This window comes from Chiloscyllium punctatum, chromosome 40, assembly GCF_047496795.1.
Source record: "Chiloscyllium punctatum isolate Juve2018m chromosome 40, sChiPun1.3, whole genome shotgun sequence".
NCBI lineage: Eukaryota > Metazoa > Chordata > Chondrichthyes > Orectolobiformes > Hemiscylliidae > Chiloscyllium > Chiloscyllium punctatum.
The window spans coordinates 51016926-51035482 of record NC_092778.1 but is presented as its reverse complement, the minus strand read 5'-3'; the positions used below and the strand labels follow the sequence as shown (position 1 = coordinate 51035482).

At 43.0% G+C, this 18557-nt stretch overlaps 1 protein-coding gene across 9 annotated transcripts in view; it reads left to right on the top strand.

Moving 5' to 3' along the window:
* caskin1 (CASK interacting protein 1) overlaps positions 1–18557 on the top strand; it is a 692879-nt gene that overhangs the window by 637567 nt on the left and 36755 nt on the right. For 3 of the 9 annotated variants that reach the window (XM_072559871.1, XM_072559867.1, XM_072559864.1), the window contains 3 exons: positions 4187–4297; positions 6481–6633; positions 8061–8162. The exons of 1 other annotated variant lie outside the window; for it this stretch is intronic. In XM_072559871.1, the coding sequence (XP_072415972.1) occupies positions 4187–4297; positions 6481–6633; positions 8061–8162 (366 nt within the window). The remainder of the gene's footprint in view (positions 1–4186; positions 4298–6480; positions 6634–8060; positions 8163–18557) is intronic. 5 more of the 9 variants (XM_072559873.1, XM_072559866.1, XM_072559865.1 and 2 more) reach the window with 4 other exon arrangements.

The window sequence follows — 18557 nt, the reverse complement described above, 5'->3', positions numbered from 1 at the left end:
GTTGATTGTGATAGCCTGAAGTGGAGGGTGGAGCGGATTAGTGGGAAGGAAGATGGACAGGTAGGATAGTTCAAGAGGGCGGTGCTGAGTTGGAGGGTTGGATCTGGGATAAAGTAGGGGGAGGGGAGATGAGGAAACTGGTGAAGTTGACATTGATGCCACATGGTTGCAGGGTCCCAAGGCAGAAGATGAGGTGTTCTTCCTCCAGTCTTCGGGTGGCTCGGACTTGATGGTGGAGGAGTCCCAGGACTTGCATGTCCTTGGCGGAGTGGGAGGGGGAATTGAAGTGTTTGGTCACAGGGCGGTGGAGTTGTTAAGTGCGTGTATCCTGGGGAATTCTCTGAAACATTCCGCAAGTTGGTGTCCTGTCTTCCCAAAGTAGAGGAGACCACATCGACACCAACAGACACAGTAGGGGAGGTGGTTAGATGTGCAGGAAAATCTCTGCTGGATGTGAAGGGATCCTTTGGGGCCTTGGACAGTGGTGAGGGGGGAGGTGTGGGTGCAGGTTTTACACCTCTTGCAGTGGCAAGGGAAATGCTGGGAGTGGAGGGTGGGTTGGTGGTGGGGGGGGGAAGGGGGGTGAGGGGGGAGTGGGGGTGGACCTAACAAGGGAGTCATGGAGGGAATGGTCTCTGTGGAATGCTGTTAGGGGTGGGGAGGGACATATATTGCTGGATAACTCTGTACTCTTTAACGCAATGAGATAAGTTGTAAAGCATAATCACTGTCGGATTATGGGGACCAGGACAGCTGACTTGTGCACAGCGAGATCCTGCAAAGAGCAATGTGTTCACAGAAACTAAAACAGTTTGTTTGTAGTGATAGTGGATAAGGGGTATATTTGCCAGAACACTGGGAGAACTCTTTCCTCAGTGTGAAACCAGTGCTGTGGGATTATTTACACTCACTTGAGAGGGAAGACCTTGTCTGAAAGATTGTATCTCTGACAGAGCAGCACTTCCTCAGTATTGTACCCTCCGTGATGATTTTGATCTAACGCTGTTGGAGTAGGCCCTGAATCCATGATCTCAGTCGACACTTTCAGCAAAACGATGTATGAGATCAGTGACATTTTTTAGACAAATATTTTCAATAAATTCTGTGTTAAAAAATTAATTAGCATTTGAATTTTATACCCATGTCATATTTAACATCCGCTTTGATCGCCTTAACTGTAGCAGCTTATCCTGATGAGTGGACAAATACGATGATATTCTCTCTCCAAATACAATCCATTTCATTCAAATGACAGCCATTCCAAAATGGAATTGCTTCAATCTGCATACGCTTATTGGCCACTGGTATTCTACCAGATAATCAGTTTGTCAGATTAGCATGGCTATCGTGTACATTTTCATGAATTGCTTCAGAAAGATTTTGTTTTTAAATCATGCTCACATTTTGAATGCAGGCACACATATACATCATTCAGTTGTCAATGTTACCTTACAAATGTGAAGCAGTTTTTTGCAAGGGGTTTGACGATTATGTTGTTAAATGTCGTGTGCTTTGCAAATCCACTCTTGTAGTTGTATTCATTACCATTTCTGTATTGGCTCACACCAAGATCAAATATATTCTAAAGAGGGAGTTAGCATTAGTGAGAAGGGGGTGGTAATTGTGTAGTTCTTCAGTCTCTAGTTTAGAGCCATTCATTGTGTCCCATTTGGCTGTGCACATTTGGAATGAAAACTGTCATGGTGTAATTAGAACCCCGTATCAATGGAGACATAGTATTCGTACGTATATACATGTGAATTAGAAGCAGAACCAGGCCATTTGGTCCATCAAGCCCACTGCACCATTTAATAAGGTCATGGCTAATCTGTTTCTAATCTAGTCACATTCCTGTTTGTCCTGATGATCACGCCTCCCTTGTCACTCAAGAATCTAACTTGGCCCTCAAAATAGTCAATGACCTTCCTCTCAGGAGAAGACAACTCCACAAGCTAACAACCTGAGAGAGAACATTTCTCCTCCTCTTCATCTTAAATGGGAGACTGCTTAAACTGTGTCTCTGGTTCCAGCCTCTCCCTCAAAAGAGATATTCTTTGTACTGCGGTATATAACTTAGGAATTACATTTGGGGAGGTTGTTTCCATGATAAACATAGGGACTGCTGTTACGATTAAGCCCAATTCATTCCACAAAGCCAGGAGACTTCTTGTTCTGTGTGACTAAGTTCTAATTACCAGTTCTAAGATTCATAGAGATGTACAGCATAGAAACAGATCCTTCGGTCCAACCCGTCCATGCCGACCAGATATCCCAACCCAATCTAGTCCCACCTGCCAGCACCTGGCCCATATCCCTCCAAACCCTTCCTATTCATATATCCATCCAGATGCCTTTTAAATGTTGCAATTGTACCAGCCTCCACCACATCCTCTGGCAGCTCATTCCATACACATACCACCCTCTGCATGAAAACATTGCCCCTTACGTCTCTTTTATATCTTTCCCCTCTCACCCTAAACCAATATCCCCTAGCTCTGGACTCCCCCACCGCAGGAAAGAGATTTTGTCTATTTACCCTATCCATACCTCTCATGATTTTATAAACCTCTATAAGGTCACCCCTCAGCCTCTGACGCTCCAGGGAAAACAGCCCCAGCCTGTTCAGCCTCTCCCTGTAGCTCAAATCCTCCAAACTGGCAACATCCTTGTAAATCTTTTCTGAACCATTTCAAGTTTCACAACATCCTTCCGATAGGAAGGAGACCAGAATTGCACACAATATTCCAAAAGTAGCCTAACCAATGTCCTGTACAGCTGCAACATGACCTCCCAACTCCTGTACTCAATACTCTGGTTATCACTTGCTGAGCCACAGGACAGTTTGTATTGTTAGGAATACCACAATCAATACTCAAAAGACCACATGCACATACAAGCATCAAGATATGTGTCATGGACAGGAGCGTTCCTCTTTGAGCTTCCTCTCCCCAGCCTGGGGACCTTGAAGCCTTTGCCAACATCCATAACATTGTCCCAGCTGCGATCCGACGAAACCAGGGATGCCCTGACTTTTGTTGAGTAAGTTCCACATGGGCAGTGACTTTGACAAAAGGAGCTCTTAGTTTCCAATCCTCTGAGTTATGGTGGGTATCAATGTAAACTGTGAATAAGTCCACCGTTTCCTGAACTCCTCACCCCTGCATTTCATTCTCACCTCCAATACGTGGGAGGTGCTCTCAAGTTCTTTAACATTATGGCAGACACCATTCGTTCCTAACTTCGAACATTTCCCTTTGTACTGTCTCCTCAATCAACCTTTTAGAGCCTCCCACTGTATACTTCCCACCATAGCCCTGAACACCAGGAAGTCTCTCATTTGCACCCCACCTCCTACTCTTCTCCACATTCATCCCATTCTGAGACTTCATGCTTTGACCCTTCAACCCTGTTTCCACCAGCCTCCCTCTTGTGTAACCTCTGTAGTTTCATAACACATTAAAGTGGCTCTGTTATTCTTATGCGTCACTTTTACTTTAGTTGGCAAAAGCCAGAGGAACAGATTTAAAGTTCAGTAGCCTAATGGGATGGTCCACTCATGATCTGAGAGCACAAAGCCATTCTTTATTTAGCTTGGCAGAGGGGAAGGATGTGGAATGATGGGACACAACAAGAAAGTTCACTGAATTTCTGATTGCGCTCGTTTACAGGTCAGTAATAGTTACAGGCGCTGCCATGGGAACTTATTTATCTTGGGTCCCAAATCTTCAACAAGCCTAGTCCACTCAGACCACAGCACCTTGCGTTGCCATAGCAACTGGAGTTAGTCAAAGAAGACTTGAAAGATTTGTATCGGTCTGCAGAAAAATGTCTTCTTCCTTGACAGAATCTCCACAGGTTTGAACAAGGAGACTACCAAGGGAGAATGGAATCCTTAGTAATGATAAGGGTGCCCTGAGCAGTTTCAAAAAATGCAACGGATGCTCACGATTGTATGGCTGTTGTCATGTCAACCCATTCTTCCATCCAGTTGGCTCCATAGAGTTTCGTGCCTTACACATTCTTTCTGCAATATGACATGGTCCCTTTAACGTTATTGTGATGAGCTTGACTATCTCCAGTATTAAACAGATTTCTGGAGGAAGGAATGTCTTAAGGTTAGATTTTTTACCGCCGAATTCTAACGCGCTTTTCACGTTCCATTTTTTTTTTGTCATCCTTTATCCAGAGCCCAGAGACAGTTTATAACTGGCTTAGTGAATTCCAACTCCAGCAGTATGCTGCTAACTTTATCAATGCTGGCTATGACATTCCAACTATCAGCCGCATGACCCCTGAGGTAAGTCCACAAACGGCAGGAAGAGATAGCGGTTAAAAAGAGGTGCTGGTGAGCAAAATCTCTCTGTACGCTATTGGCCTCCGAATGCATCTTGTGTTGGAATGAAATGGCTGTGCCTGCTTCCTTAGCAGTAACAAATTGATTAAAATGGCAGACAAAACAATTTCTGACAAACTCAATAGTGGTTCATGTGCTAATACCGCACTCAAGATTTGTGCGCTAAACCTTAATGGAATAGAAGTACTAGGCTTTGTATTCATATTCCGTTGCACATCATTTGAACCCGTAGGAGTTGAAAATTGTTCTCAATTATTCACTCAGAACAGCCTTAAGGGAAACTGCAGGCTTCTTTACAGTGTCTACCGAATATGCAGAAGACCAGATCTCTGACACACCGCATTAATTCATTTATCAAGTTTCATTTACAGATTTTCTTTTATTGAGGACTGGCATTGTTTATTACAAAGATCATTAGAAAGTTTTGTTGTGTAGTCTGACTCCTCATTCACTGCTGTTCAATTTACCAGTTATGCCTGCAATTGTCTCCCTTCAATCATCCTTCCTGACTCAGTGACTCATACTAATCGTCTGTAATCTTCCATCACTCTTCAAAAGCAACAGAACCTATATTTTCAAAAGTTTAAAAACTCAACACCAATTGGGTTCTTGAGCTTTTAAAAGCTGGTGTCTGATAAAGTAGGTCCAAGGACAGAAAGAGAATCAGGTGAGAATCAGGGAATTACTGAGAACTGCCGCTTTCTTGAATTTTCGCCGTTTGGCCGTATCTCAGCTGCAATTAATGCCCTTTCTCCATTTATTTTAATAATCAGAGCTGACTTGCAAGGTCCAGTTGTTGCAACATCCACACTCTTTTGGGAAAAGGGAATTCCGCATCCCTGCTACCCTTAGTGTATTGAAGGTGTTTCTTGGTTTCGTCCCTCAATGCCCTGGCATTGATTCTAACATTGTGTCCTCTCCTTCTTGACTCTCGGACCAGTCAAACTTATTTCTCCAGCTCTGCTGATGCATATTGATGCCTTTGGTGAAAAAGCCTCTAAAAATATATCCGTTTGGCCGGGCAAACTCTGCGAAGGCAGAATTGCAAAAAGGTGCAACTTGTCGTTCAAAGGCTCCATGGAAAGAGCAAACAGTTCTGTCGAGCACCATTTAGTGGGGTTTTAATTGATAATGTCACACTGACAATCAAGACAGCTGATTTTATACCAGCCTTGTGCCCACATTAAGGGTCAAACTAATAGTGATAAGGAGCAGATATCCACTGTCCAGATACAAGGTCCATGACATGTTGTGACACCTTAAGTTTTAAGGTTAACCCAGCGCTGATTGGAATCTCATCTGAGACCTCACAGACAAATGCTTTACATGTTTTTCTGCAGAGATAGATAGATTTTTGATGACCAAGGGGCTAAAGGTTTACTGGAGATGTGCAGAAATGGAGAGTTGAGGTTAAAAGCAGATCAGCCACGATCTTATTGAGAAAAGGCTTGAAGGTCTAAGTGGTCTACTCTTGTTCCTTGGTTGTTTGTATATGCTTTTGAGGTCAGGCGGATGCTTCAGTTTTCTATGATATTTTAAAACTAAAGTGCAGGACAGTCTCTAAAAATGAAACAAGCAATACTTCATGGCAATCTATTAAGAAATCTGCAGATTGGGAACGATGCCTGCTCACATCAATCTCCCTATGCATTTTGACCAGGCAGTGGGTAGCAGAACAATGTCATCCAGAAATACCGTGTGCCATCAGAAAGCAGCTGGCCTGCTCAAGCCAAAATCCCTCACGGTTCCAGTGCTGATGAAATGTTAAAATGAAGGTGCTGGGAATTACCCTGTATATTGAGTGGAAATTGTCTGAAGCCTGTGGTTTCCCTGTTAACAGCTTCATAATTGTTTAGGGAGACTCAAGATGTCTGGTTAATAAAGAAGTCAAACAGTCAAAGATGCATTGAGCGTAGGCAGATGAAATTGGAAAGTTGTGAGTGAATGGCGCTGGGCTTTGTGTGTACAGTCAGGTTGGAATCGAGGTTAACCTGGTAACAAGGCAGTAGCAACTCGAGATTAACCTTGATTTGTCAGTGACTCTACATACAACTGTCTGCTGTACTTTCCTTCCTTCCTTCCTTCACACTTTGCCCTTGATCTTTCCCCGTTTTTCCCTCTCAAAGGCTCCCGTCTCCATTCACCCTCCTTCAGCTAAGAGGGAGGGTGAGTGTCGAGCAAGTGATGGACGTCTCCACAACTTTGGCAACAGCTCAACCAACAGGAGGCGTGCTGTCCTAGGGGCAAGACTTTCTAAACCAGATTTACCTGCCCCGAAGGTGAGACATTCTAACAATTTGAGGCATTCTGGTTCAACTCGCTCCCCGCCAAACCAACCCACTCAAACACTGACCTGAGGGTCTAACCTAAAGGCAGGGGAGTTACAAAGTCCTGGAGTCATAACATTCCAGAAAGCCCGACCCATCCTTGTTGCCCCAGCCCCTAAACACAGTCTAAGACTGCCCTGAGACCACAGATTCAAGTGTTAGATAACCCTGAGGTTCCCAGCTTATTTATGAGGGAGTCTTTCAACATACACCCACCAGGAAACAATGTAATATGAGTTTCGGAGTCAGACAAGAGCAATATTGAGCTTGGTTTACAACTGGCATTTCATCTGAATTCATGAGAATTCCCTCACCCCAGTGTCTTGATAATTTATGTTAAAATGACCATCCTTCCCCCACCTCACCATGATACTATGGACTGCTGTGGTCATCTTATCGCTGCAATCCAGCACCTGATTCCAGAGCTTCGGAGAAGTTGCAGGTTACCTCCAGGCGCAGTTTAGACTGAGTTCAGATGGAAACTGTTAGCTCCAGTGTTGTTCCATGGTCTTTTGGTGGATAATGCTATCAAGCTCTTTGAGAACTGAACTCCAGCACAGTATGTCCCCATACTGACTTCTTCCAGTCTCCACATATACAGTCTGCCCTTGGAGAGTTTATAGGATAGCAGCACTCAGACGTTGGTGACATTTCTTGCGCCTTCACAACCTAGAGATGGCGAGGCCAGTTGCATCAACACTCTTGACTGTGGCAGACCTAATGCAGATTGAGGCCAAACCTGGGATTCTGACACTACGAGGAACGTGCATCCAGTTGAATGGTTTTGAGAAGCCCGAAGGGTAATTTTCGACAAAGTCAACCAGTCAGGAAACTTAAAACATGGGACAGTAATAAAAGCAAATTACTGCAGATGCTGTGAGTCTGAAATAAAAACAGGAAGTGCTGGAGAAACGCAGCAGGTTTGGCAGGGCCTGTTGAGAGAGAAACTATATATATTTGTGCCACTATGTTATTGTGCCTGATGTGAAAGTGCGCATGCCTTATGCTTCCCACTGGGTGAGCTAGGTTAAAATTGTGCCCTGCCATTGCAAAATAAAAGTGAAATTTTCCATTTGCGGGCCTAAAACTCATTGGCAACTGTACCCTGAGGTGCTTGCCTCTCCATTTAAAATACCTGTTAACTCTGAACTTTTTTTTTGACAGGACTGTGCTGTTGTGGCATTGTTGTGTTAAAACATTTACAACCTGACAATTTAGCAAGTCACAGTTGACCCTGGAAGGGTGTCATGGTTTGGCCAGCTTTTGAAGACCTGCTGAAGTGAACTTAGTAATTGTAAGCGATGGCCTAGCACTGCTTCCATTTGTGAGTCTCAGGTTCACCAATGGCATCTTCAATTGTAACAAACTCTGTGTTCTAGGATCTAACAGCAATTGGAGTAACAAAACCTGGACATAGGAAAAAGATTGCCATTGAAATAAATCGACTGAATCTCTCAGAGTGGTTGCCCAACTACCAGCCAGTAAGTCTTATCACATACTTCCGTTTCAAAAGGCTGTTCATTGACAACCAGGGGACGGTATGTCCTCAACCCTTCTTCCCACTAACCACACCACCATCCCCCCCAACCCGCACCCCCAAACCTCACCACCACCAGTACCCATCCATAGCATCTTCTAATCCTAAATCCAACCCTAACCCAAAACAGAATCATTTTTCCCATCTCAGTTGCCATCCCATCCATTCCAAAATGCTTGAATCTAATTTGCATTGTAAATCTTTGGCAAATGAGATTGATTCCTGGGACCCAAGTATGTGTTGGGTAATAATTAAATATTGTAAATTGACGGAAAGTGAACAGATCAGACTAAGCCTGGGAGAGAAAATTATGTTCACGATTTTTTGGGGCCTTATACTGTGATGGAACTAAATGTCATACCCTTCGCTGAACAGCTCACAACCCTGTGACATGTTATACAACAAAATCAAAACACATTTGAATCGAGGTTTTAAGTAGAGGGAAATTCGGAAAAAGAAACGCTTGTCATTGACTTCAGTGGGAATGAAAATCATGACTAATATAGTTAATCAACCTATTCAGATATGTTACAACACACTTTTGGGAAAGGTAGGATTTGAACCCATAACCTGTGCTAATGGTGTGCCTCAAGACCCTCCATGACAACAGCAGGTCCCTGACTCATTATCACCTGTTTAACACTATTATAGAGGAATCACTATTGTAAAACGACCCAGGGCTTGCTAGTTTGCGTTCTGCCATACTGGTTATGATGCTGCAATAATGGATTTGGTGTCAAACCACAGCAATCATTCTCTATCAATTGGCTAACGACAGACCCAGCAAAATGATGAAGAACTTTGGGAACATGGACCCAAAGTCCCCTGTTCCTCTGAAGTATGCTATGCCCACTACATATTGCTCATTCATGATATCCTAAAATATTACTTACTGAAATCACTCTAAGGTTGCAGCTGGATGAATTGATACAGACTGCTCCCATTGTCTCCCTAGTAACACCATTCCAAATATTGACCATTTAGTCAATGAAACCCCATAAAAGGAGCCTTGCTGTATTTCATTATTGGTAAGAAAGGCAATGCTGTTTGTGAAATAACATTAACAGCTTATTATTTCATCAGTGTTAATCTATTCATCTTAAAATAGCGGGGAGATTGATTCCACCTGAAATCTTTCATGCATTTGTTATGAGTATTGCACAATATAATTTGAGTAATGTCATTTTTATCTAATCTCAAATTATTGCTTACATAAAATTTGATGATAATAATTACTATAAAATAATTTTATGAAATGGGAATAAAAGGAAACAATAAAAACCTTGCTGATTTTATTTGTCTTAGATAAACAAGGAGCTAGAAAGGTGTAATTGTAATGTTGGCTCTATGCCCTAGGTTCTGCTAAATGTCTTCAGTATGGTTACAGGAGTCTACAGAATTAGATCACACATTAGCCATTACCTCATTGAATGGACAAACAGATTTTAAGGACTAAATGGTGACATCTAGATAGAACTTTGAATTGCTCCTGGGTAACTGATCTTCAGGATATTGAGTGCTTTGAGAGCAACTATTCATTCCAAACTCGGAGTGCGTCTTGCCTATGAGAGCTGGTCGTCAGTCAAGTAGTATCTCTCTTGATGTAGCAGCGCCACTGGGAGCAGTGGCCACTCCTGGGACGGCATCCAATCCCATGGTCACTGTCACAGGAGCCAGATGCAAATATAAGGGGACAGGTATTGCCAGAGCCAGACTAATAGAGTCAGGTGAGGACAGGTAAGGGTGCCAGAGTGAATAGGAGAGGGTAGGAGAAATTATGGGAGGTGGGGTTTGGAGATCTTGGGAGAAGGCCTTTGAAATAACTCCACAGAGGCTGGTGTCCCGTCAGCAAGACACCATTTACTTATACATGGAGAGTCCTTGACACTGATCCAGCTCCCTCAGAGCCAGCTCTAAGGGCAAATAGGATGTCTGATATTCCTGTTTTTATCTGTCAGTCGGGGCTCCCTGATTGGACCAGGTTAACAGCCTCAATTTGGGAACTCACTCTATGAGGCCTAGCTGAGTGACCTTGTTACAATCTGATCAGCCTCAATATAGAGGTCTGTGAAGGAAGTACCACCACAACCTCTGCAGCGAAAGCTTTAGGGCTTCACATTTTGCACTAAATGCTCCTACCTGTGGGAGCAATTGTGACTGGAGTAGGAAGGGGAATTCAAATGGCTAATTAAGGGCCTCAATTAGCCCACAAATGCACAGCTACTCAACACCTCCTCCACCATATATAAAACCGCAGCTGAGCAGTTAAGTTGGCACCAGGAGCAGTACCCATGGCAAGGCACCCAATTTCAGAGTCCACATCCCCCAATCCCTATCAACCTACTGTCAGTGCTGCGCTGCCCAAATCAGCTGCATGCTTCTGTAACTAGGAAGGGTTGAACTGAAATAAATTGTAAAAACCTTCAACAATTGGTTGTATTGCACCTTCAGTCGGAATAAGTCTTTGTTTATTTTCACATCAAATTCTGTGAACGGGTTTTGCCAGCCAGTCACATGGTTTGAATGTTGCCTTGCAATTTTCGTACAGTTTTTGTGAAAATGGATGGAGATGAGACTGGAATTAAATAGTGCCCACTACATCAAGGTCAGGGTTGTCAGGGCAATGGGAACCCAAACTGACAGTCTCAGAATTCAAAAAGTATTGTAGATTAGGAGAAATCTCCTTCTGCACATTGATGAGGAGCTCTACTAGTTTTGGGTCACATCCCCAGGTTGTGGCTAACTGTGGACGGATCTAAGTATGGGCAGCACGGTGGCACAGTGGTTAGCTCTGCTGCCTCACAGCGCCAGAGACCTGGGTTCAATTCCTGCCTCAGGCAATGTCTGTGTGGAGTTTGCACATTCTCCCCATGTCTGTGTGGATTTCCTCTGGGTGCTCTGGTTTCCTCCCACAATCCAAAAATGTGCATGTTAGATGAATTGGCCATGCTAAATTGCCCCTAGTGTTAGGCGAAGGGGTAAATGTAGAGGAATGGGTATGAGTGGGTTGCTCTTTGGAGGGTCGGTGTGGACTTGTTTGGCCGAAGGGCCTGTTTCCACACAGTAAGTAACCTAATCTAAGTACTTCAGCCCATTTCACACAGGTGCTCCAGAAGCCTAGGGGTAAACGGAAGTGTTGTAATCTGATAGCAGTGGCCAGAGCTGTTAATTAGATCCCTTTTTTAAATGCTTCCTTTCTGTGTCAGGCCTTCTGTAAAGACGCTCGGTTGTAAATGGTTGTGTGAGCTCTGAGGCGAGAAGGTACTTTGTTCCATGATCTAAGTTGCCAGCAGATCTTGACCCTGGGTCATGCACAGTGACCCCCATGATGACAGCAACACCTACATTTGTATAGCACCTTGAACACACATGACCCAAGGCACTGTCTCAATCAAACTAATAGAAAGCAGAGAGTTGGAGTTAAAGGGGGCATTTTCAGGCTGACTACCTAATACTAGTGGAGTGCCACAGGTATCAGTGCTAAGTGAGAGTTACTGACAATACATATTGACAATTGCTGATATATTAATGACTTGGAAGAAGAAAGTGAATGTACCATAGCCACATTTGCAGATGACTCTAAAATAGGTGAGAAGGCTAATAGTGAGAATGACACAAAGAGTCTACAGAGGGACGTAGACGTATTTGGCGAGTGAGCAGAAACATGCCAGAGAGTTATCATAGAAATATAGAATCCCTGAGATGGGGAAGCAGACCATTTGGCCCATCAAGTCTACACTGACCCTCTGAAGAGCATCCTACTCAGACCCCCTGCCTGACCCCCACCCTTTCCCCATAACCCTGCATTTCCCTTGGCCAAACCAATGAACTTGTATATCATTGGACTGTGGAAGAAATTGGAGCACCCGGAGGAAACCCACATAGACACTGGGAGAACGTGCACACTGCACACAGGTTGTCACCCGAGGGTTAAATTAAACCTGATTCTTGGCACTGTGTGGCAGCAATGCTAACCACTGAGCCACTGTGCCACCCATGTAATGTATAAAGTAGGAAAATATAAGTTTTGGTACTTTGGCAGGAAGAATAGAAGGATTGCATGTTATTTAAATGGAGAAAGACTGCAGAGAGCTGCAATGCAGGGGGATTTGAGAGTCCCAGTGTGTGAATCACAAAAATCCACAAATCACAAATGGGCTGTGGCCTTTATTTTGAAGGTAAATAAAAGTTGTATAAGAGTAGGGAACTGCAGAAGGCACCAGTCACACTGCAACTTGAATTATGTGAATAGTTTGTTCCCATTATCTAACCAGGCAAATTCACAAACATCACTGCCCATTTGAAGGGTTTTGCGCATCAATCCCAACAATTCACTCTGTTTAAAAACCGAATCCTTTTGTGACTGCAGAATGGAACTATGCATGAAGGAATATCCTAATGTGAACTCCTCAGCCAGCTAACCATCCCGCCTCAGGCGACTGTCTGTGTGTGGAGTTTGCACGTTCTCCCCGCGTCTGCGTGGGTCCCCTCCGGGTGCTCCAGCTTCCTCCCACAGTCCAAATATGTGCAGGGCAGGTGAATTGGCCATGCTAAATTGCCCGTAGTGTTAGGTAAGGGGTAGATGTAGGGGTATGGGTGGGTTGCGCTTCGGCGGGGCGGTGTGGACTTGTTGGGCCGAAGGGCCTGTTTCCACGCTGTAATGTAATCTAATCTAATCTAAAAAAAAATTCCTTGTCTAAAGAGCCAAATGCAATGAGTTCCAGTCATTAAACTTACTCCTTTTACTTCCAGTATTACTCCATAGTCATGTGCACGAAAGACCAGTTCAAATCAACATGCAGAGATGCGCTCCTCATTGTTTCACTGGGGCTACCAGGCGTTGTGTTTCTCAGTAATGAAAATTGTTGGCAGCAAGTCTGTTCTTTGTTATTCTTTTACTGGATTTGGGCATTGCTGGCAAGGCCAGTCTTTGTTGCCCATTTTTTATTGCTTTGATCTGAGCAGCTTGCTAGCACCATTTCAAAGGGGAGTTAAGAATCGACCATATTGCTGTGGTCTGGTATCACGTGGAGGCCAGACAAGGTAACAAATGCAGATTGAGGACAGGAGGATCTGTAAAGGATAGGGAATCAAAGAGGATAGGATTTAGTTATGCCTTAAAGAACAGTGATAGGTTTGAGGAGTGAGCTCAAGAGCTTAGAGCCTAAGTATGTGAAGACTAACTGATGGAATAAAAATCCAGAGTATTGTGCAACAAACAGACTGGTTATATGCCCAGCCTGCAAAGTTTGCTACACACACACACACACACACACACTCCTCAGATGAATAACTGAGCAGAATGTTTGGAGCTATGAAATAAGTTTGTAGTTCACAGCACTTGTAATGCTTTACAATAGTGCTATACAGGGTCACTCCCCGTGTTCTACCATAATATTTGAAACAATAACATTAATTTCCTAATTAGCTACTTCCAGCAAGGAACATGATGTTCCAGCACAGTTGCAAACCCTTCAAGACTGTCCTGAAATTTCCAGGAATTGAAGATCAATCTCTTGAGACCTGCTGTGCAGTCTAGAGAAGAGACATAAGTGGCATTAGAAATGTTTTTATTTTCTCATTGTGTATAACTCCTTTCATTCATTCATGATTAAAATTTGGAGACTGGCGTATGGATGTGTATCGCAGTAACAGTCAAGGCTAATGAAATTGACTGCCAAAGGGTTTATTCCTTCTAATTAGCCACAGCAAGGCAATGCATCCACAGGATGGACCAAAGGCAGAGATGTTGAGGTGGGGTGGTTCAAGGTCCAACTTTCAGAAATGCATTCAAATAAAAAGGGCAACTCGCGTTACAGGGGGCACTAGAGTCTTGGCCCAGATATCTGCCAATACCTGGATGGATGGCCAACCAGGAGCTACAGTCAACAATGCCCAGAACTGTGCCTGCTACGAATACTGCTCCTCAGATTAGGAGAAAGCGAGGGCTACAGATGCTGGAGATCAGAGTCGAAAAGTGTGGTGCTGGAAAGACGATGCCCTTCAGCTCATCTCCTCACTTCCCACACCTCTGCACTTGAACCCTCCCCCTCCAATCGCAACAAGGACAGAAACCCCCGGTCCTCACTTACCGCCTCACCTCCGTCCAAGGCCCCGAAGGATCTTTCCACATCTGACAGAGATTTACCTGCACTTCCACACATGTCATCTACAATCTCCATTGATCTTGATGTGGTCTCCTCTACATCAAGAAGACAGGACGCCAACTTGGGGAATGTTTCAGAGAACATCTCTAGGACATGCACTAAACGACCCCACCACCCTGTGACTGAACACTTTAACTCCCCCTCCTACTCCAGCAAGAACATGCAAGTCCTGGGCCTCCTCCATCGCCAAACTCTAGCCACCCAATGCCTGGATGAAGAACTCCTTATCTTCCGTCTTGGGACCCACCAACCACATGGGCTCAATGTCAATTTCACCAGTTTCCTCATATCCCTTTCCCTCACCTTATCCCAAATCCAAACCCTCCAACTCAGCATTGCTCTCTTGAACTATTCTACCTGTCCATCTTCCTTCCCACCTATCTGCTCCACCCTCCTCTCTGACCTATCACCATCACCCTCCACCTTCATCAACCTATCTTCTCCCCAGCCCCACACCCTCCCATTTATCTCCCAGCCCCCTTGGGCCACCCACTCATTTGTGATAAAGAGCTCATGCTTGAAGCATCGATTCTCCTGCTTCACGGACGCTACCTGATCACCTGTGCTTTTCTAGCACTACACTTTTCGACTCCTCAGTGAGCTTAGCCAAACTGAGACTTATTGTTAATATGTCAAAAACCCAATGAAACTTCACCACTTTTTTTCTGAATGTCAAAAGAGCTACTCATTAAAGTGGATTGTTGTGCTGAAGGCTAAAATGTAAAATCATTATCTGTAAAGGTAAATCTAGCCAGAAATTGGATTTAGTTCCGTGACTTAAGCAAGGAGTGTCTTTGTCATTGGGTGCTAAGCACCTCTCCCTATAAGAGGCAATACTCCAATACTTTTCCTTTTCAAAGATTACAGTTCTCACTATAGTCTCTGCTTGATGGTTTTTCCATTGTTTGCTTAGTTTTAATTTCTTCCCCACGCTTCGATAAGCTTCAAATCTATCACAGTAAAAAAAATATTGGATTTAACTAAGGTCATTCACCTCATCAAGCCTCCATTTCCAAAGACCATGCACAATCTGCCTCTCATGAACTGTACCCCTCCCAACCATTGAATTGCCCATAAAAAGATTCTTTAAAGGTTCCCCAACCTGGAATATAAACCATGTAAACAGTGAGGACATTCTTCCTGAATGCCAACCTTATCCTTGCACCCTGCATTGCATACAATTGCTTTCCCCACTGATTAAAAACATTCCTGAGGATAAGAATCCAAAGTTATGAATCATTCACAGGAATCTTCGTAGCATTAGATCACTTTAAAAAGATTTGCAAAACAACACTTACCAACTGGAATTAATGATTTTACAATTGCAAATACGTTACTCAAAATTGTACATGGGAATCAATACCTGAAATTCAATAAGATCAGGTTTTACATAGAACAAAAAATTGGTAAATCAAGAGATTTAGAATTATGGGCGGCACAGAGGCTCAGTGGTTAGCACTACTGCCTCACAGCACCAGGGTCCCAGGTTCGATTCCAGCCTCTGGCGACTGTCTGTATGGAGTTTGTACATTTCCCCGTGTCTACGTGTGTTTCCTCCAGGTGCTCCGGTTTCCTCCCATAGTCCAAAGATGTGCAGGTCAGGGTGAATTGGCCATGCTAAATTGCCCATAGTGTTAGGTGTATTAGTTAGAGCGAAATGGGCCTTGGTGGGTTACTCTTCGGAGGGTCAGTGTGGACTTGATGGGACGAAGGGCCTGTTTCCACACTGTAGGGAATCTAATCAAATCAGATTGAACATAAATAGATCCTATTCAGACATATAGCCCAGAATTTGCTGAAGAGGAGCATTTCATTATGTGTCCTGTTAGATAGATATGTTCCTGCATCCTTAAGCTTAAAGACCTTTGCTGACAAAGTTCCTGAATGTAAGAGCTGATAATGCTTTGGCAAAGACAACAGGCCATGTGGGGTCTCGATGAAAATCAAGAGCAACAGTCTACTTTGACCAAATCAAATTCTAAGGATTGAAAAATAAACTCAGAAGAATGGTAAATTGAAGATGACAGCAATGTTCAATTAGGTACAGAAAGAGAAATGAATATAGGGGAAAATAAACTATATTGAGCAAGAAAAAAACAGGGAGGAAAGGGGATAAAAGTTAAATTTTAAGATGTAAGGCATCTTTTAAATCTCTGGATATGTTCATTACCTGAAGGATTGAGACTTGTTCAATTTCTAGGCTTAAGACCGTGAATGCTAATCATTAACATTTATCATAATTTATTGAGTAAATTACCAAATAAGACTTTGCGTGGTGAATTTAATTGTTAACTGTCCAAATGTAGCAACTTCATGGAGAGATAGCCGGCAAGAGAGGCACAAATTGCTTAGTAACAAGTGGCAATTCACAGTTCATGCAGAATCCCTCCTTACAATGAAGAAGTTGCTGAATCACTTGTACGTTAATATTGGCCTGTATGCGCTACATGCTGTTATCATTCAACAAATTCTGGGCTGATTCAGTGTACAACTAAGTCAGACTTCAATTCTGTGCAGTTTACAATAGAGTACTATTAGATTCATTGAAAATAAATCTGAGCACCTGGTGCAGACCCAGATTCAAATCAGAAATGGAGGAAACACCTTTGAAAATTTGTCAGACAGCTTTTAATATTCTTTTCAATGATTGAATGTACACTTCACGCTGGAACATCATTTTTCCAGCCAAACCAGCATTCTAAGACTCAATCTGCACTTCATTACCAGTTTGAATCCATGAGGATAGTATATTTCAGCATTTGGAATTAATGGTGAAACAGTCACTCAATACCCTACTTTTACCATTGCTACTTACGTTTCCTAGCAGTATAATATTCTCCCCACTTTTAGTCCAGTTTCACTCTATCTCCTCTTTCTCATCCTCTTCTAGCCCAAGTGGCATCCCTCTGGAGGAGAGGGCAGAGGACAACACAACTGATCTTCCAACACTCCTTCAAGCCTCTGGCCAAATTTTCTTCTAGTCATTCTGTTGCTGCCAGGAGCACCCGGTTAGAAAGGTGACAGGGTTCCAGAGCCTGAGTAATTAGTTGTACCCAAACGTGCACGTTCTACTCTTTGCTTTTGATTATTCAAAGGATGGAAGTATCTAATGGCAACAGTCTCTAAGACAGCATGGCCTCTTCATTTAAGCTGTATTGTTATCAACCCTTTGCTAATAAAAAGAAAGCATCTAAGATGTATCTATTTATTACACACTGTACCTTTCTCTTCTGTGTGGTTCCTTAAGATAATATAATGGAGGAAGCTTGCTATACCTATAAATCTGTATGAAGTAAAGCACTTTACCAGAATAAAAACTACTGTAGCATAATATTTGGACTAACTCTGTCCAATTAACATTGCATCCAGCTTTTATCCTCTGGGCATTTTGGGAACAGCACTGCTCAATGTTGTTCATCTAGAGACTAGGATTTTATTCTCCTGTTGAGTTGGATGAATTCATAATTGATTACCTGAATGACCAACGCTCTCAATTATGCTCAGAAACCTATGATGGTCATGAGCTTAAGCTCTGTAAGTAAAGTTTATGTTGGATATTGACTGTGGAGATGAACAATCAGTGGCTTGTATAATTGTTGTGTAGCTGATAATAACAGAAAAGGGTTAAAATTAAGGCACATGGGAATGCGATGGAATCCCATTGTTTTCCTGGTGGAGTACCCAACCTGAGCAGAAAGTGAGGACATAAATCCCAAGGAGATGGATTCATCCATTGAGCAGTGACCATAACCTGCATTATTTAATGAACAAGGACCATTTCTTTTATCAGTTTCCAACCAAAAGTCAGTTTACACACTCCCAAACTGCTTCTGCCCATAGCTAATTCATGGGTTATGAGCTCGGGTTTAATGCTGCAGTATAGTTTTGCTGAGGTTCTAATAGGAGATTTTAAGTCAATTCCATAGGTTAATTACTCCATGAGTAAAAGTCATAATGCACAACAGGAATGAAAAAAATATACGAAGGACTTGAAGCTTAGGAAATCCTAGTTTGAGTAAAGCTGCGGTTTGGGCTTTAATTCTTCCCAACTTGACAGAATTAAAAATTTGATGTCTGAAATGCAATCTGAAAAAAAAATTAGTTCATCGAAATACTCCTGCATGTAACTGCATTTTGTGTGTCGTGTGTTTATTGTGCTTTTTGTGTATTTG